At 37.7% G+C, this 20,418-nt stretch overlaps 1 protein-coding gene across 1 annotated transcript in view; it reads left to right on the top strand.

The window, feature by feature from the left end:
* LOC134564177 (guanine nucleotide-binding protein G(q) subunit alpha-like) overlaps positions 1-20,418 on the top strand; it is a 119,587-nt gene that overhangs the window by 21,850 nt on the left and 77,319 nt on the right. Inside the window, exon 2 of the mRNA XM_063422870.1 lies at positions 19,012-19,196. Within this exon, the coding sequence (XP_063278940.1) occupies positions 19,012-19,196 (185 nt within the window). The remainder of the gene's footprint in view (positions 1-19,011; positions 19,197-20,418) is intronic.

The raw sequence follows: 20,418 nt of genomic DNA, 5'->3' as shown, positions 1-20,418 counted from the left end.
CTTGATCTTCTGATCAAGTCTGATTTTCATGAAGAACATGAGCTACTTACTCTCTTTTTCTGTGTTTCAGTGCCAGTAGTAATTAGTAATTAGTCCATTATGTGAAAAAACTTGGATTAAGTTTCCTCTGTCGTCTTTTTTATTTGAAATTGTCAGAACCATTAATGACATTTTACCCCCTCTTTGCTTTGCTTTCAGTGTTGGACCCTAAATTGCAACATAAGTAATTGATCAGAGAAGTGTTTATTCTTTGATTAGGCAGTGTCTTTATTAACATCTAAGTTATCAGTCCTTTTTGTTTTATTTGACTTTTTGTTTCAGTTAATGGTAACAGCTATTGTCAATTCATACCAATATTCTTCAACAGAAGCATCAGAAAAACAGGTGTTAACACATGTTTTTGATCTTAAAAATAAGGAATTGGGCAGGGAAAAATACAATCCTTTAGGCTGTCTTTTTTGTCAGGAAGCAAAAAATTCTTCCATCTCTTTTTGCATGTGCAAGTATATCCATGCAACCTTTAAAATAGTTTTGATCTATAAGGTTTATGTAGCTACACAACAGAGCCATTAGAATGAGAGGTTTGATGCTGGCTTTCCCATGTGTCGGTTTGATGTTTAAAAATTGCTCCATATGGAACTTTTTCATGCTTTAAAGCTAATTAGATGCTTTTAACTTGATGTACAATTATCTTTTACACATTCCTCAGGAGATTTTTGGCTACCAATAAAATTGGGAAAGAAAATTTTAATTTAATAAAGAGACAGGAAGCTTCTAATCGGGTGGTTGATAGAGTATGTTTGAAGTCTTGGGGAAGTATGTCTCAGAAATTACCATACACTAAATAGGAAAAATGAACCTTAGTCCATGAACTGCGTTTTCAAGAGAGCAACCCATAATGTTGTAGGAGTCGAATACTGCTTGGCAGTGTTACATGGTACTGAAAGCAAGAGGTTCCTGCCTCTATTTAGACTACAGTTCACCACCATGGACCTTGTACTGTTCTTTGTTGGAAGAAAAATCATTGTTGCTTGAATAAAATAAAAATGAGAAAACACAATATGTAAAAAATATGATGCATTATGTTCTAACTGAAATTGCAGGTAAAATATATAAAAAGACGTATCTGATCATGTAGCATTGTTAGCAATCATTCCTTGCAAAAGTCAAGTCAGTATTTTTGATTAATAAGTCTGATGATTGTATGGTCGTAACTCATATGTGGAGTATTGCATATGAATCAATAGCCATGCATGGGTAGTTGACATAAAGGAGCTGTCTCCTTCTCGTGGGAAGTTACATTGGTGATGTAGGAGCTGTCACTAGATGCAGCCTGAATCCCAGTGCTATAGGTGCCTTCCAACATAAAGTTTGTATAATGTTCTTCTGCAGAAATAAAAATTGTTGCATTTCAGTCTTGGTAATTCAGAAAATACCTGTGCATGGGAAGAGAAGAATTTAAGATAGTTAATTTAAGCTTTAGGCTTAAAATTAGCGCTATAAAAATGTAGACCTTCTATTTCAAATTTCACAGGCCCTCCAGAGTTTAGTAAATACTAGGTTGCTTGCAGTCGTGTATTGTTTGACAGAAAAAGTGTTTGTGTTATTGGAAGTCGATACACAGTATAATGTACAAATCATTGCATCTGCACTTACTTCATGCCAGGTTGTTGTCACAGCATCTGTGTTTTACTGAAGATAGCCTAACACACCTTCTACTGGAGGGTGTGGGGTCAAAAAGGAATGTGTGTGCCCATGGAGTGCCTGTAAGCAGAGTTTTGAATAAATCCAAATGACAGTTTGTGGAAATGTAGTCAGAATGTAGTCAGAATAATCTCTGTACTGAGATTATTCTTGATAATTCTGCATAATATTGATGATTTTTGTTTAAAAAAATCATAAATATGCAAAGCAACAACGAAGGTAATGTTTTAATAACTGATGAGAAATAGATCATGTAGAAAAATGGTATGTGGATTTTTTTTTTTTTTAAGTCTCAGTAAAATCTATCATGCAGATGAGATTTATAGTAAGGCAAAAAACCTCAAGAAAAATAGTGCTTATTGGTTAGGTACCAGTAGTCTTTAAAAGTAATTAAGGAACAGGTCATTAATAACTGGTCTGGTTTATTGTTTAGTAAGTAGAGTAAGTAAGTGCTTTTTTTGTAATAAGAATTAACAACAGTAGCAAACACATTCATAAGAAACTGTTCAGAGGACTGGTACATCACACACAACAGGAGTAACCACACTGTGCTGAAATGTTCTCATTCAGGTAAATGTGTTTCACCTCTGTGTTGAGAAGGAGTGGGATCATGACCTGTACACCTAGTTGTGTAATGCAACAAAATGCCTTACCAAGGAATTGTTTCTCAAATAGAAGTTAAAAAGAGGTTGATAATAAACTTGTAACAGCACTAGAATAAAATCAGAGAAGTAGTAAAAATTTAAGTCTTCTGCTGCTTTCATCTGATACTTTAGTTTAAAAATAAAGTAGTTATTATAAAATTGCAGACTTCATTCTTCAAATAAATTTTTCTTCATTTGGTAATATGGTGTAACATAGGTGAAATCACTTTTTAGAACAGTGTTTAAAGGTATTTAATCTTCTGATTAGCTATTTAGTGCAGCAGGATTTACTGAAATTAAAAGAGGACTAACAAATTAGTTTGATAAAACTTGACATTTACACATAACTGAAGCTACCCGTGCAAAAACCACTGTGGAGCAGCTGATACGTGATAACTGGTCACATCATGATAACTGTTCTTAGTCTGCCTCCCATCCTAAGAAATTTTTTAGGTACTTTGGTTATTTAGTGATAGGCAGAGAATTTTGGAAAGCTTTTGATGCTCTTTATTCCTATTCCTTATTTTCAAGAATAATTCTAAAATTATTAAAATGAATATGCAATATACTTTATATCTATTCTCAGTTTTTTTACCATCATTCATATTAATAAGGCCATAGTTTGCAGTAATCCTTTGGGACTACTTAAAGAGTAAGGATGGCAGAAAAAATCCTTAATAAGGATCACAGGAAAAAAGAGGGGGGGAGGGGTATGATTAACCTTTCCTGAGGTCATTATCACTTTCTTTAATTTCTTTTTCCAAACTCTTCAGTAACTTGATTTCTTTGAAATATGACTGATTTGTCTTTACTACTGACATCAGAGGAGTCAGTATATAGAAGAAAGCAATGGCTGCAAAGCTGGAGAGGAGTAGTGGGTTGTTTGGGAGTTTTTCTCTGCAAATACCCTGAATATACCTTTGGGCCTCCTAGTTGCAACCAGGTTTGCAATTTTTTGTGGTTCTAGTGGTTGAAATTTAGTTATTGACTGCAAGTATAAAACCCATATTTCTATGCAATTAATGTTTTGTTGTTGTTGTTGTTGTTTTCTGCTGCGAACTTAGATTGCAGGAAGAATTTTGCACTCACAACTCAAATTTCTCTTTTTGTGATTTTCACAGTTTGGAAATTCCTTATTTGTAGGAAACCCTCTCTTAATTTTCTGACTTAGCCAGTTTTTTGTTGGGAAAGGAAAAAATATGACAGTTTGAATTGAAGTTACATGATACTTGGCAAAAGTGCTAGTTTCTGGAAACCTGTGCAGAAGCCTTTAAAATTCATTTTTTTAATCTTCAGAAATAAATCTGTTAAGATGGCGTGAGAAGACTTGACCAACAAAATAGGTGATGATAGTCAAAAAGGATTCATATTTATCTGAGCAGAAACATTCATCTTAGATTTTGTTTCAGGGAATAACACAGTGTACTGGAATTTACTGAGCTTTTGTCTAAAACACAGTAGCTTTATTCTTTCTCAGCTATAGTCAGAAAGTAGTCTTTAACTGCGTATTTTCGTCAACTAAATTGCTTTATCAAAGTTGATAAATCTAGAGTTTGGTAGATAACATTTTCCCAGAACTGCTACGCATTAAAGACCATCCCTAAAACACTTCAATTGTCTTTTATGGGACTTGTTCCCATGTAGCAGATGATTAAAGGACCAGCATCCTTCCTCACGCAGTAAATGTCAGAATGCTTATGTGATTTTGGAGACCATGTTAAAAGAGAAAATTGACTGCAGCTTCTTCTTGGCAAACAACTTTTTAAGTGTTTCAAGTGTTTTAGATAATTGCTGATTAGTGTGAGAGGCTGATTATACTGGATGTGTACATGTGATTCAACAGCCTGGAAGGATGCAGTGCTTAACCTTTTACTAATGCTCAAAGGCTTCCAGTGGTGGTTGGATCTGTAGGGTAATACAGATGTTGAAGCAGCTGGGCTTTTTCTTCCTTTTTGTTTTTTTTAATGACAAATGAGACAGCTGGGGTCAGCAAAATATCCTAAAACTTGACAACTGATGAGAGTAAAAAAGGAGGATAGTTGAGAACTCCCTGGCTATCACATTGTTTTATGCTTCCCATTGGCTTGAAAACAAAAGTGTTGTGAAGCGTGGACTAAGGGTTGGTTGCTAGTGCTGAAAGTGTGAGCCTTGTCCTTTTTCAGACACCTCTTGCTCACCCATGTGATGGCTGCCAAATGGCTCCATGTTGCTTGTACTTGAAGAGTAGGGTGGGAGCTTAAAACTCCAGAAATATATTCTGCACCATACCTTCATAGGGAACTGCCTTGTCAGCTTCTAGTCAGTGAGTGGAGGAAGGGCTCTTTCCTGGTACTCCCTCCCCAAGGACCAAGCTGTGCGTGACTGGGGAGAGCTGGCTTGCAGCTCCCACCATCGTGTCCCAGGTAGAAATTGTTTCTGCCACACGCAGCTCTCCTCTCCTGGCTTGCACAGTGCAGAAACCTGCAGGGTGAGGCTGGACAGCCGCTGTAGGGTTTGGGAGAAGACATGCATTTTTGTGCTTGGTGGTGATTTTGCAAATTATGCAGAACACTAGCAAAAGCTGTGTGGAGGGGTCTGTTGGTTAGAAATTGTGATGTTTGTGTAGGAAAATGGTGTTTGTCTCAAGACTTTGCCTTGTCTGACAAATGTTTGTGTTTTCAGCATTTGTACTCTCTTTAAAATTAACTTTTATTTCACAAAATTCAAGGGCTTTTGAACAATGGAGGTGTTATGACGTGAGGATTTTTTTTAAACATCTGAAAGGTGTGGGCTATTTTCTAGTCGTGTAAGCTGTTGCATGTAGTTTCTTTCTGCCTGCCCTTCTTTCTCCTAGAACAAGCCTGATAACAAAAACAACATTTTTAGTATCTTCTGTTGGGTTTCCTAGAGTTTTTCATGATAGATTTTCAGACAGTCCAACCTATACAAAAGGGATCAAAGACTACTTTTTTTTTCCAAAAAGTCTTTAAAAAAAATGAGAAATTAAATGAATTTCATATCATGTTTCCTCTACACCTTCATAGACAGGGACTCCTTACATCTGCAGGTCTATGCAAGTCCAGAATAAGGCGGGGGGGGGGGGGGGGTGTTTTGTTTTTTTATTGTTACTCCAAGGGTATAAAAAGAATGATGCAAAAGTAGAAGTAAACACAGAGGTGCCAAATATAATCCATCACCTTTCAGCATCATGCTGTTGTGGTTGTTGTAAGTAAAATCTTGTTTAGCTTTGAATGATTAACTCTGTGGTTTGTGGTAACAACTGGATATGCTCTTGGTTGTTTCATTTTGGGTTTTTTTAACTGAACTGAAATTATAATTTAAAAAATTATAAAGAATGTTGACTTGGTGTATAACATTTTAATAGGCTAAAACATAAAATTTTGGACTCAAATTTGACTTATTTGACTATTGTGCAAAGGAGTGATGTGTTAAAAAAATTTTTACTTCCTGGAAGTAAAAGTTTCCTCTAGAAAGAAAAATAATGGGTAACAGAAGCTAGTCCTTCACCCTGCCACCTCATGCCTGTGTGAACTGTGGTCGTGTTGCAGTTCTTTGCCCTGACAGTTAAATTTATTATTCCTTTGGTGTATTAAATAAGAATAGGAACAGATTCTTAGTGTTATTATGCTGAGTATCTTTCACCATAGCACTTAAAGTGGCTAAAAGTACATTCAACATAATCTTTTTGAAACCAGATGCAAGTACAAAAAGTGAAAACCAGAAGTACATGAGTGTTCATAAAACAAGAACCTGTGACCATAGAAAGCCTAATTTCTAAGGATATTAGGTGAATTTAGAACTTTCTTTCAGATGAACTAGGATTTATAATGCAAATAACTTACTTAAATACTAATGAACAGCATGTGAACTTCAATTAATTAAACAGAAAGCCACATGTAATTTCAGAAGAGGTCAGAGCAATCAGACAACTCTAGGAGAGAAAGAAGGTGGCATTTCCTAAGTTATGTACTCAATACTATTGGCTAGAGCAGCTGATGTTTGAGTAAAACAGTAGTTGTTACTCAAAATCTCCAGCACCATGGATTTCTGGAGATTTCTTCTAATATTGTAAGAGTATCCAGCAAAACAATACTTTTCTGTGACTCAGGAGGGTGTGTTGCTTATCCACGATTTTAACTGAATTCTGATTGATACTATCTTAGGTGTTTTATTACCTTTATAAGTAAAATGTAGTTATTTCTTAATCTGTGCAATCTTTATTTATAGTGCACATGTAAATAAAAACACAAAAATCTAAAAACTTTCAGAGTAGGTAATAATCTGGTATATAATCCGGTCTAAATAACTATGTAACTTCAGCAACAAGGTTATTATAAGGAATATCAGAAGTCTCTCTTGAATAGAACAAGAGTCCTGTTGCTGTCTATTATGGCATGTCAGAGATGTGACTGGAAACTTCCTTCGAGCTGCTGAAGCTGCTCATCTGAGAGGTCAGTGGCATGGGCATGGGCCCTGTCTGGGCAGTCTGAAGGGACACCAGCCATGGATGTTGTCTCTGTGACAGTGTGGTACTCCAGAGTACTGCCTTTCCCTGCTTTCCCTGCTTTCCCTGCTGGAGAAGCAGAACATTAAAATGTCAGTCTGTTCAGACATCCCAAAGCAATGCTTTAAGTGATATGCATGCCAGGACGCTGCTGTTAAAAACACAAATGTGAAATGATGGCACCAGATGCTTTGACCGTAAAATCTGTCCCTGTTTTTACTGACTGGGACAGTCACAGTCCGTGTCCTGACCCAGTAGTAGTTTTCATACCTTGCTTTCCCCAAGTGTAAAATTTTTTCATTTTTCATCTATTTGCTTGAGCAAATGCAGCATCTGGAAGGAATTCTGCATTTCTGTCATGTACTAAGAATGGAAGTACCTATATGATGTAGTGTGTAAAGCTAGCAAGGATGTCCTCTCAGAATGTAGCTATTCAATTTACTTTTTTTTTCTTAACAAAAAGCAGGGTTTTTTGGGGGGAGGGTGGAGAATCTAATTATATATTTTTTAATTATAAAATTGTTCTTTGTTAATATTAACCTTGACCTGATTTCTTAAATTCAGAGAGTGCCAGTGGTAAATTTATGTCTTTAGAGCCTTTGTCATTTTGTGTATGTATTCACATGAAAGTATGTTCATAGGTGGTATTTATATTAAAATAAGCAAGGAACATGATTAAAACATGATTTGTTTGATCTTTATCGGTATTATTCCAAACTTACTAGATTTGAAATGGTTGAAAGAAGAGCTACAAATAATATAGCAGTTGTGTCACTCCTGTTCAGCTAAGGAGCTGACTTGCCCAGGTCCCCTCTCCTTGTAGGAGGAAAAAATGTTCAAAAGGTCTACTTCATTTTGGAGGAGCTGCTTAATTAGTGTATGGCTTCTTGCAATGCCTCAGAAGACATAAAATGCAAAGGACAGCAAAACCCCTCAAACACTAGTGACTCTCCAGGGGAAGTAGCAGTCAAAAAGCACTCTCAAGTTAAGGATGGTCTGCTATAAGCTGCAGGAAATGTGCCACAATATCTGGAACTGTGCTTCCCTCTGGTTGGATTTATAATGGGCTCAGCCTTGGAGTCTGCCTGGATTTCATAGTGTATGTGCACACCCCTGCCAGTGTGCATCGAGAAACACATAAAAGTTGTGGGCAACACTGTGAATGTAGGAACAAGGGGAACACAAACCTAGCATTTGAGCATCTTGCAGTATTTGTGGGATGAAAATAAAAATGGAGCCATGTTTTTACTATACAAATGGTGTACCAGAGCTTCTTATCACAGTCTGTCAGCCCCGCTGGGCTGTGTGTGCCTTAGGGGTGAAGAGATGTGGGAACACTGCCTGTAGTAAGGGATGTGTCTTTTGGGGCCAGAGTATCTCTAGGGGTTGCCAAATAGCCTCTGAGAAGCTTGCGTATGTAAGGAGGCTGGCAAGAGGAACAGCTGCACTAGACTTGCATTTGTGCTCCCCAGTTCACCTCCTTTTTTGCTCTCCCAGTGGCCAGTATCTGCTGAAGCTGCTTGCCCATTCTGTTTTCTGTTAGGTTTCTTTGTTCCTTATAAAATGCCTGAGCTCCTCCCACACCAGCCTCCTTCCAGGTTAATGCTGTCATCACCTGTAATGACAGTGATATCCCAAATGAAGTAACTGGGTTGGTGGTGCGTGGGAGTGAAATGGATTCATTCAGTGAGAGGGCCTGAAACCAGGTGAGCGTGGATTTCAGTTACCACAATCTTTTCAGTCTCCCTAGGGAAGGAGGAGCATCGCCTTCACAGTGGTATGAGAGATAGGGGTTAAACGCTAGGGAAAAATACTTGCAGTAAGACTTTCACTTATACCATTAAGTATTTCCTTTATGATGCTCTCAAGATATGTTCCCTTAGGAAACCAGAAAGATACACAATGTGTCATACACCTGTAAGGTGTAGTATTTAAAAAACTATTAATTAACCCATCTGATTCCTTATTGCAGTCAGTTCAGGGCTCTGCTTGCAAGACCTGGCACTTTTTACTCGTTTGTATGTAGACTGAAGCAAAAATTACTTCATCATTTTAGTGCCAGGGATATATTTGAGGCTTGAAAGAAACCTCTGTCTCGTGTCTAGTGCTGCCTGTGAGTGGATATGGGAAGCTATCTTACAGGTATCTGCATACCAACATTTGATATATAGTTCCTTCATGTTTCTAATCTATGTTTGATAGTTACACTGGTAAATTGACCCTTGTCTAATTGGATGTTCAGAAACGGCTGTCACGTTATACTTGTACAGAGGTATAGAGCGCTCTGAAGCATGAACAACAAAAAAGCAACAGCAGAAGAGACCAAAGGAACAGCTTGAGTGTCTTCCTTGGGAGTACATAACCTAATACAGAAAGACTTCAAATAGCATAGTGGGAAAAATAATATTTATTCTCTTCATATATAAGAAGAACCAGTGTAATTTGCTATTCTTTCTTATTTTTAAATCATGTCAATTCATATGAAAATGTTCTTTCTTTGGCATGAGTGAAGGACATAAAAAGATGGAAAAGCAAATGGATTTTATGTTAATTTATTTGTATTTTTCCCCTGGAAGGAGTGCTTCAAGGTATCTAGACTAAAGCTGGAAACTGGAGTGAATATCAATCTTACAAGCAGTAGCCAACCATTCTTGAGGAAAAAAATGTACCAAAATGCTACAAAACAGTTGCTGTTCTTGGTCTTTAATTTCAGATAATAATATTTACTATCAGGAATATTTCTTGACATAAATATTTGATCATTACAAATGTGTTATTATTCATAGCTGACTTGTTTTCAGTGAACTTATATTTATACTAGTTTTGGTGTAGCAAAGCAATTCACCTGTAAGCATTTTTACATTCTAAGAAAGAAAATGCTGCACTATGTACTTCAGCTCCTGGATGGGGTCTTTTTGTATGAGTGGTAGGTCAAAAGTTTATATCAGGTTTCCAAAATAGCGCTCATAAACATAGAATAGAGTAAATATTATTAAAAACAAAAGCCCTTTGGAAAGGGTTTTTCATGTTTTTGCAGTTAGTTGTTGCTAACATATTGTTAAAAATAAATTACATAATATACTGGTTTATATTGGTATTTCACATGGATGCAAATGGACATCCAATATGCTCTGAGTACTACAGTACTTCTTTAAAACACAGATTAGAAAACAGGTCACAGAGTTTCTAACTATACCTTAAGAAATCACAATATGCAAACTATAAGGCTTTATGTGCTTTGTAAATACAGCTGTTGTTTTGTCGGTATGTTCTTGTGCATGATAATTATGTTTGCTGATAGAACATATCAAGAGAGAAATAGTCACCTTTTGCAGTTTTCCGTAGGGTAGAAGAATGTTAGCCCATGGCATGGGGGAAACACAGATGGTCAAACAAACTCTGTTGTGGTATCTGAGAGGTGAAGACCACTTTTTCTGAAGACATAAGGTTTAAAGTAGTAAAGGTATTTGATTTTCTTCCATAATAAAAATAAAAGAGAACTATTGCAGTTTTTAATGCTACCAGTATTTGGTCTTGCTTTTGAGTAATCACAGTGGTTTATACCGTTCTTGAAATGGTGTCTCTCAGAGTTGCTAGGAGTAGGAGTTGTGTTTGTCTGTTTGTAATCCCTCTGAGTAACAGAAGGTGAGATAAACTTGGAAGAATTAATTATTAGGTAAGTAAATTTTGTGTATCTTCCTCTGAATAAAAGTTTAGAGCTAACTCAGGCTTTTCCTTGCAATGCAAGGAAACTTAAATCTCATACTGAAATTCCTGGAGAATTCTCCTGGAGACCTGCAGGACATGTAGGATTGTACGACCTCTCTCAGTGCCCATCATTTTCAGTCCAACTTAGGTGCAGAGGTGAAGAAATGTAGGTGGAATATGAAAGAAACATAAAAGACAAACCTTAAACCCAGTCTCTATCCAATTAGTAGTTAAGGTAGTTTTCACAGAAAATCAGGTGGCAGTCAGCATATTATTACCATTTTCTTTTAATAAATAGCTTACAGAAAACATACATGTTGATTTACAGATAGTTGTGTACTATACTGATCTCAAAGAGATAATAAATGCTTGTCATGGGTTAGCACTGGCCAGATGTTAGTGCACCCATGAATATATGTTTTTTCTCTAACAACTCCTGTGGGATGTGATCAGGAACAGAGCAGAGCAGGCTTAAATCTTGAAAACAAAAAAAAACCTACCAAAACTTTATTAATTACATAAGAACAGGGACAGAAATGCTCTTAAACACACACAGAGACAGAAATAAAAACTTCTTAGAACATTTCTTCTCCCAGTTTCTACCTCCCCACCCATCACTCTTCACAGACCAACCCTTGGGTTTTAGATCAAACAATCACTACTCAAAAACAAACTAATCTTCAATTCAGCAAGGGAGAGAGGAGTCTCTCTCGCACTACAGACTGTTCCTCAGAAAACACGGGTCCACCCCTTATGTGTTCCCATGTCACCCCTGGTACCGCCCGGAGAGGTCTGCCAGGGTGACACTCTCTTTTTCCTATGTCCAGCGCTCTCACCGCTGTCCACAGGCTGAAGCTGCATACAGGGCTCTTTTAAGGATACTTGCATGCCAAGCTCTCCCCTTTTCACCCAGGGGCCGGGGTTCCAGGAGCAGGTCTGCCCTGAGGGCAGAGGGCGCCACCTCACCCTCCCCCTCTCTTCTCTGCTTGCTCCACTCTTCAAAGTGCCAGTCACTGTAGCAAAAGCAGGGGCAGCTGTATCCACCCAAAATGCAGTTTATGTTCAAAAGAGACTCAAGTTCAGTCCATGGCTGACATTATGCAAGAGAAGTCCGGCTCAAAAGGCTACTCCTCTCATTCTTCCATCGAGTTCCTTCCAATCATGCTTTATCATCTCGGTCCCAGGCCGCTTCCCTCTCTCCGAAAACCACCAGTCATGAGAATCAATGTCTAAGAAAAGTTTCTTTCTGCCAAGCAAGGGTTAACAGTTTCTTCTCAGCAGGGTGCTGCAGGCGGAGGCACTCCCAGGCTCCGCAAACCCCCACGTGGCTGAGCACCTTCTCCCTGAGTTTGGGGGGGGAAGGGGGTGAGCACACACAGAAGGCACTTCCACAGTTTTCCACCCCTCCATCCTGGACGGGGCAGTTCAGTTCCAGTCCTGTCCCCTCTCTTCTCCCCCCCCCCCCCCCCCCCCCCCCCCCCCCGGGGGCTCCAGCTTACCTGAGCCGACCACGTGTTTCCCCTCCCCCACCCAGCCTCGTGGCCGGGCAGGGGAAGGAGACCTGACACATCCCTCTGCTGAAACCAAGATCAAAAAGAGGTTGAACCTTCTAGACTCCTGCTTTTAACTCTTTGTGTCTTCAGAGGCGTGTCCAAACCTCCGAGTGACCAATCTAGGTGCTAGCAGAAAAGCTGATCACTGATTGGACTGCCCACATCCCCCTGGAAAAATTCACCTCCCCCCCAACCACGACAATGCTTAATTCTGACTTGCTTGTGCCTTGGAATCTATTTGAATCTGCTTTCCAACACCCTCATACAAATACTCATTTGAAATTAATCACACATAAGTTTCTAAAGACAGATTTTCCTTTTCCTGTGTGGAAGGAAGGTAGAAGTTTGTATGATACTTTCTCATGTTTGCTTCTCATGTTATCTTCTGCTTGTTCATAACATTTTTATGGAACAGCAGTAGCCCACAGACTGATTTTAAACAGTTTGCTGTTCGGTTGAGTTGTGAGCAGCATCAAGAAAATATTTTTGAGGGTGAAATTTGATTTGTGACATTTTTTCTGCATAGATGAATTCTTTAAGCAGAATTTGTCCAAGTTGCTTCAGACAGTTTAAAATGGGAAATTATGCAGAGACAGCAAAGAGTTGGTTCTCTTTAGGGAGTCTGTGATTTGTCAGAGAGGTCCTTTCTAGAGAAGGGAGTAGGTCACACAGGGTGGGATCCTGTCCTGCTTTGAACCCATTTACAAAGATGTCCGAATTCTTGAGGAATGACTTGTCCTCTGTGAAGGCATCCAGTTTATCTCTTCTCTTGCTTTCTTGCTTCTGAATTACACCTAAATCATGAAAAGATACCTCTAAAATGGTGAAAATTATCTGTTTGTAGCTATAAAAGACGAGGAGGAAGTACTGTTTTGTTGGGTGGGGTCTTAGGCAGGGGTAGTATTTTTTGTTGTTGTTGATTTGCTTGGTTGTTTTGATTGGGGGATCTTGCTGGTTTGGGGTATTTTTGGGTGGGTGGTTGGTTTGGTTTGGGGTTTTTCCTAAAGTGAAGGTAGAAAGAAGAGGATGTTGACTTTCAGTAATGTGCTGTGCCTAGCTGCATAATAGTAGTTCTGCATTGTAGTTTTATTTGGCATAAAGCTATATTTGATGAAGTTCATTTCCTGTAAAAGAGTTTGAGGGTCTGGTTCATGGAAAAAGCTTGAATTAACATTAATTAAGAAGCTACAGAACATCAACTGAATTTTATATTTCAATTCTATCTTCTATTTCCTTCCAATTTTTCAGTAATTCAGTATATGTCTTAGGCTTTATTATAGTAGTCACTTGAACTATTTTGTACATAGTGCATCACTTGTACAGGATGGGTATTTTGTTTCTCTTAAGTTTTGTGGCTACACTAGAATGACTAACTTTATTACTGTCTCAAAAACAGCCAGATTAAATTTGTAAGAGGATTTTTCTGCCGTAGAAAGCACTCAGACTAGCTGTCCCCATAATAGGAAGTATTCTTTCCCTTTTTATAAGGAAGATGGTTAATACAATTCCAGTAGTGTAGGTAAAGAAATGATGGAACAGCTTTAGTAATATTTGTAATGGATAACATTTGCTTAGTTTTTCATAGATATTTAAGATATTCAAGATTATTCATGAAACAAATTGTTCTACATGAAGTAGATGTTTCATGTTCCTTATTTGAGGTAATGAACTACTTCATGAGCTACTTAATAAAATTTTATCCATCCTTTTTTGGAATAAATATTTTCTCATCTTGCCAGGCTCTTTTTTGTTGTTACACAAGTAATTCATGAAATAATATTGTGTAGAATATTGACAGTCATCTTAATGAAATGTTTATAAATTACTAAAATGATACAGAGGAGATAATTTAGTGAATGGTGAAATGATTATATGCTTACTTTTTAAAAAAAAAAGCAAGTGAAATATGCAAGTGTGGCTTGTAAGCAAAACAAGTAAGAGGATTAGGCAGTGATTTTAAATTAAAGATATTCTGTCAGTGCAGCAAATACTTGGCAATAGATTATTATGTACATCTCTCTCATTTTTTCCTAAGTGGTTCTTAACTTAAACCTGTGCATTGTTAAATCTCAAAAAGCCATCACTGGGGTTCTCATCCAGTTTGGCTTTTTGTAGTTATTCTGTTCTGTTTTAACATAACTGCAAAACATGGTGCTATTGGTGTAGGAACAGACTTCAGGACATCTTAGTTCTTTTTCTGGCTTTTTTTGCTTGAAATTTGACATGCTTTCTTGTTTCATAGGCTTTTCTGTAACTCAGAATGAAATGCCATTGAAGTGTTTCCTAACATCAAGCAACTCTGGCGAGGTTTATTGTATTAATGTCAGTTAAGGAGTTGGATAATCACACAAGGAAGATACCATGGTACTGCTGTTCATTTTATGAAAAATACAAATACACCTGCTATATGCGTTATCTGGACTGGTAATTCCTTACACGAATTCTGTTCATGTCTCTGGATGAGTTGTCCTTAAATTCTTTGGTGTTTTTATGACCAAAATGAAAACAGTCAGTTTCAGTTATTAACTTAGAGTAGCATAGGTTGGTTGGAGGTGTAGGTTGGTACTTTTGTATCTTTCCAGAGGTATGACACAGTGGTCCAGTGCCAGGGAGATAATACTTTTTAATAGAGAAAACAGTTAATAGAGCATTAGTAGTCGTCACTTAAAAGGACTACCTGAGCAATGGCTGCACCAGCTTCAAGCAGATCAACTCAGTTGTGGCAGCTGTTGACAGAGGTGATGGTCAAGGCTGTTGAGGTAAGGATCTCTTCATAGGACGTCAGGATGAGAACACAGTCTGCCTAGGTGCATGACCTCATCAGATGGACTGAGCTCTTTGTTTGGGCGCCTCCTTGTTTCACTGGCCTTGCTGCCTTCTTTTGATGGAGAAGAGGGTACTCTAGTTCTGCTCCAGAACTTGTCTAGATACGTGTTATAGGGTGAGCTGGGAACTTCACCTCCACCTCAGGGCATTTTGCTCCAAAGTCTTACCAACCAAATATCCCTCGCAACAGTAGCCTTCAACTCTGAGCTTGAAAGCTGCTGTTCCAAGTGGCAGGACAGACTGGCTTCTTTGTGTCAGCTCCCTGGAGGATCTTGTACATTCGATGATACGTTTCAACTGATTTGTCACCTACAACGCCAAGCTGGTCCAAGGCCTGAATTTTGCACAGTTTTGTTTTCATTTAGCCATACTTGGTTTCAGCCGAAATGTGATCCCGCTGCATTCCACTGCTGGAACAGCAACAGACTGAATCATATTTTTTGTTTTCTCTATTGGTGAATTAGTGGTAGCATAGAGGACATAAAACTCTTCCAAGTGGACTATAACTTTAAGTGAAATGAAGTATTTTTCTCATGCATACCTCTCTATTACTGTTTTAGCTCTTACTCTTCCTAGGAGCTACTCTGCTGCTTACTATCTGATGAGCTTGATTGCTCCCCTTTTCTCTGAGACAGTATATAAACTACTGCTTTATCTGAGTAGATGTTTGATGAAACTGTGGTTATAGTTGGTTCTGCTCATCTGTGTAGGATGTTTGTTCTGCTCTGACCCATGAATCTTCCCTTTCCAGGTACTTCTAGGCTTTTCTGCCTGCATCTAAGCCCCAAGATGAAAGCCAGTTTTCTGCAAATATACACACTGTTGTTTTGACAGTTCCTAGTAAATGTGTGTGTACAGTGACTAATAGGGTAGTGGATTTCAATGGCTTTCTCCTTCTTCCTTATATGTTAAGAATGTCCTCTTCTATCTACTTTAAATATAAAATTTCAAGGAATAAAATAGCAGGTTTTTCTTGCCTTTTCATAGGTCAAACTTGGGAAAAAAAACACCACCAGGTGTAGTTTAGCAGTGTTTCTGTAAAAACAGTCTTATATTTTGTCTTAAGATACTACAGAAATACAAAAACAAGTACAGGTGTGCATAGCACCACCACACAAAAGAAAGGCATTTCATTCTAGGCTTCTACAGTTGTCTTACTTTTAAATTAGTCTTCTGTCTCTTCTTTGGCAGTCACCACAAGTTCTGAAACCTCTTTGCCAGTAGCTGCATTGTCACCTATTTAAAATTAACCATGTTTAAAATTTTTCCGTAAGTTTCACAGAGCAAAGCTTGATTTTTGCAGGATGTGTACCAGGAGAAATAGCAACAATACAATAAATTGTACGTGGTACGTGTATATGTGGGTGCAGGTGCTTGCATAAGGATCTACTCTGCATAAGCAACCTGCCTTCTTTCCTGATTCTGCTTGTGCATAGAAGTACTTTCAGATCTCTGGTTGTAAAATTCTTGATGATGCAGTAATAATTGTTGCTATTAACATTTCCAGGAAAAAACCCCAAAGAGGTTTTGAGAATTTTTCAGTTTTTAGGATACTAAGCTCTTACAAATTTTGATAATCCTGTAGGCCATGATTGAACAAGAGTTCACTATTACCAACATTTCTTTATTATTTTTAGAAGACAGTTAATCTTTTTTGATCAGTTTGCTTTTATCTGGGAAAAAACTTTTATAAGTCAGAAGACCAGCCAAGCTATGTACTTCAATCAGGTGTGTGGGGTTTTATTCAGTCACAATATTCAATTCTTACTAAGTACTAGAAAAGAAATTCTATTAGGATGGGGAGGGGGCATGGAAAAGGGGCAGGGGAAGGTTGAAAGTCATGTTTTTTAAAAGATGAGGAAGTGTGGTGGTGGTATTCTGATTCTGACTGAGATTCATGTACATTGTGTGGCTTCTGCACACAGTCTTTTTACAGATGAGGAGATAATATGCACCTGGCTTCAAAGAACTGATTTGATTGACTTAAATGTGCACTGGTAGCTAGGAGAAAATTTGTCTCAGTATAGTTTTATCCCCCATTGGTCCATTGTGCTGATCCACTGCACTGCCATTTCACGTTTGCTCTCATCTTTTATGAGTTAGAGATATTTGTAGAAAGATGGTGGTGGAAGCAGTTGTGAACAAAGCCCAGAAGGCATTCATGTCCTCTCAGAAGAATATGTAGATTTTCTTATGTAATTTCAGGTTTTCTTCTTTTCACCACGTGAAAAAACAGGCCCACGCAAGAGTCCTGATCAGGCTATTACCCAGTGTTACTTCTGTTTATTATGGTAAATAGGTAACATTTTAAGAATGTATGCCATGATGTATTTTTAACTCGTTCTGTAATGAGTGGATGAGGCTGTAGAAAGCACAAGTTGGTATCAGTCAGTGTCTTGATCTCTAGGGAGACGATCTAGTCGCCTTTCATTACCTAAATGGAGATTACAAGAAGGCTGGAGAGGGACTTCTATGAGGGCATGTATTGACTGGACAAGAAGTTACTTTAAACTGCAAGAGGACAGGTTTACATTAGATATCAGAAGAAATTCTTTACATGTGAAAGTGGTGAGGTACTGGCACAGGTTGCCCAGAGAACCTGTGGATGCCTCATGCCTGGCAGTCTTCAAGGCCAGGTTAGATGGGGCTCTGAGCAAACCGGTCTAATGAAAGATATTCCTGATTATGGCAAGGGGGTATTGTGAATAGATATCTACAGTCCCTTCTAAACCAAACCATTCTGATTCTGTAGTATGTAACATCATGCTTAATTTTCTGGGAATGTGTGTGTAAAGAAAACCTGCATTAGAAGTTCATTGTATGTCTTCAGGAAATGGGAGTGCTGGTTTCAAAATTATGTTCATGGTAAGGGCAGAAGTTTTTAGAGGCTTAGATTTTGCAGTGTGTGCTATCTCAGAAATAGTTAAGGGTTGCTCCTATAAACTGCACTGCTGTGAAATACAGTTTTCTGAGAAGAGACCCAAAAGATTATCTAAGAGGCCTACAAGGCTGCCTTTGTCCTGGACATGAATAATATGGTACAAGGCATGAAAGCTTTACAGAAATGATTAAAATAAAGCCCGGGCTGAAAGTCTGAAAAACACAGTGCTGAGCAATTCATTTTGTTTTCTGCAGAGCTGAGTAGCTGGGCTTATGTAGCTGTGCAGATTCCACTCCTCTTAAGCAAATACAGGGATAATATAGATAAGATACTATAGATAAGCTCTTGTAGTCTTGTAGACATAGTAAGTCTTGTAGTCACTCTTGTAGAGGAGTTTGTTGAATTGAAGCCAAGGAAAAATAGTGTGTGTTGTAACCTTTGTGAAGTTTCCAACAAGCAGTTCTTAACTTTAAGTTGACAAATAGTCATATTTTATCAATAAACTACTTTTAGTACAAAGTATAAGACATGAAGAAAATTCAATGGAAGGAATGACTGCTCATTAATGAATATGAACCAAATTTTAATTAACAGTGATTTCATATGTTCTGAGATTGAAGTTTGATGGGCTCTGATTGTTCCAATACTAGCTTAAAACAAAAAAACTGCAAGCCAACCGTACCCCCTCAAACAAACAAGCAAAAGATGAAACCAACAAAGACAACAAAAGTAAAACCCAAACAAGCCAACAGCCCTGCAAAAGAAACCCAAAAAACCAAAACACAGGTATATCAATTGCTGTAGTACCAGGTTACTGTAATGTCCTGAGAGTTAGCCTAGGATGATTCTTTTTCTTCCTCTCTAAATTTTTGTGATGAAACGTCTCATTAAGTTAAGAGTTGGACAATTACATATTTAAAACCAAAGTATTTTCAAATATGAGGTCATACATAATAAGTGTATTTTGGAGTGCCACTTTGCTCATTAGTTTAGTTGTTAAATCAATTTTAATTCAATTGTTCTTCAGTTGATACTGATGTTGCTGTTAGACCATGAACTGATCCTTGTAGCTACCTTCCAAGCACCATTTGACACTGTTGAGTTCTGCAGTAAGCAAGCTGTCAGTGTTGTGCAAAAAAAGTTGTGTTTGTGTCCACTGGGTAAAGCATATCCTTCTTGTTTGTCTTGCAGGCACAGGAGAGAGTGGCAAAAGCACGTTTATCAAGCAGATGAGAATCATTCATGGATCAGGTTACTCTGATGAAGACAAAAGGGGCTTTACAAAACTGGTGTACCAGAATATATTTACAGCAATGCAGGCCATGATCAAGGCCATGGATACCCTCAAAATCCCATACAAGTGTGAAAATAACAAGGTGAGATTTTTGTTTATTTCTGTAGCTGAAGTTTTTCCTCTTTTTTTTCCGGAAATATACTGAAGGTCTCAAAAAAATGACACATCACAGAAGTGATACTAAAAGTTCAGAAGAAAAGGGCGTTTCCTGTCCTGTGTTTAGTTCTCTGCCTTTCCTTCTACTTTTACAACACAAATCTGCTTTTAAGCAGTAAACCTCTCTTAAGATGCCTGAAGGGGATTTTCACAGAACAGAGGTTTAATGTCAGGCTGCCATTTGACTTCAGTAGCTCTTGTCCTTTCCTTGTCCTTTCCTTTAACTGTGCTCTGGTTAGGGCACAGTTAAACCATTCTTGTGAAGTGTAGCAAAGCTTTGCTGCTTAAAGATTGCTATTACATTACAAGTGGAAAAAAATTCAAATTATTAGAAAAATAGGTGAGGATATTTAGGTTTGTGGTGAACATATTGATAAATTAAAATTTTCTGCACAAGACCTTAAAACAGTCAGTCTTCTGAGACTGATGCTGTTACTGCAGTTTAAAAGGACGAAATACATTTAAAATGTTTCTGAGGTTCATCCCTGACTACCTTGACTTGTTGCCATTTTAAAATATTTTGATGGTATGGTAATTACAATAGTTTGTCTCATTCTGTGACTAGGAATTAATTACTTACTAGTTACTTAAAATACATGGTAAGCTGCAGAATTGCATGTCTATATCTCCGAATATCACAAGGTCACAGAATGGGTGAAATTGGAAGGAACCACAGTGGATCATCTGGTCCAACCTCCCTGCTCAAGCAAGCACTGTTCAATAACTGTTCCTTGAGACCTTGTTTGTGTTTTTACTGTTGATCCATTTTCTGTCAGCAACTTTGTCGAAAGGAGAATTTAAGAAACGTTACAAACTGACTGGCTCACCTTTCTTTCCATCTTGTGAAAGAGTACTTAAAGATTGTCTAGTAGTCCTGGATGAAGGTAATACTTTCTTTGATAAATTACTCAAATGTTCTCTCACTCTATTTTTTTTCCATTAAGAGAAAATATTGAAGAGTAGCAACATTTACAATTTAAAAAAAACCCCATTAACTGGGGAAGAGAAAATGAGATAAACTTGGGTTAATATTAGAATCTTTTGTGTTTAAACATCAGAAGTTTAATTATTAGAATTGAACTGCTGTATGTGTTTTAAGACATCTGACTTTGAATTAAGAAAGATAAAGGTTATTACCAGGTTAATAA

This window comes from Prinia subflava, chromosome Z (assembly GCF_021018805.1).
Source record: "Prinia subflava isolate CZ2003 ecotype Zambia chromosome Z, Cam_Psub_1.2, whole genome shotgun sequence".
Lineage (NCBI taxonomy): Eukaryota > Metazoa > Chordata > Aves > Passeriformes > Cisticolidae > Prinia > Prinia subflava.
This window is presented reverse-complemented; position numbering and strand designations above follow the sequence as displayed.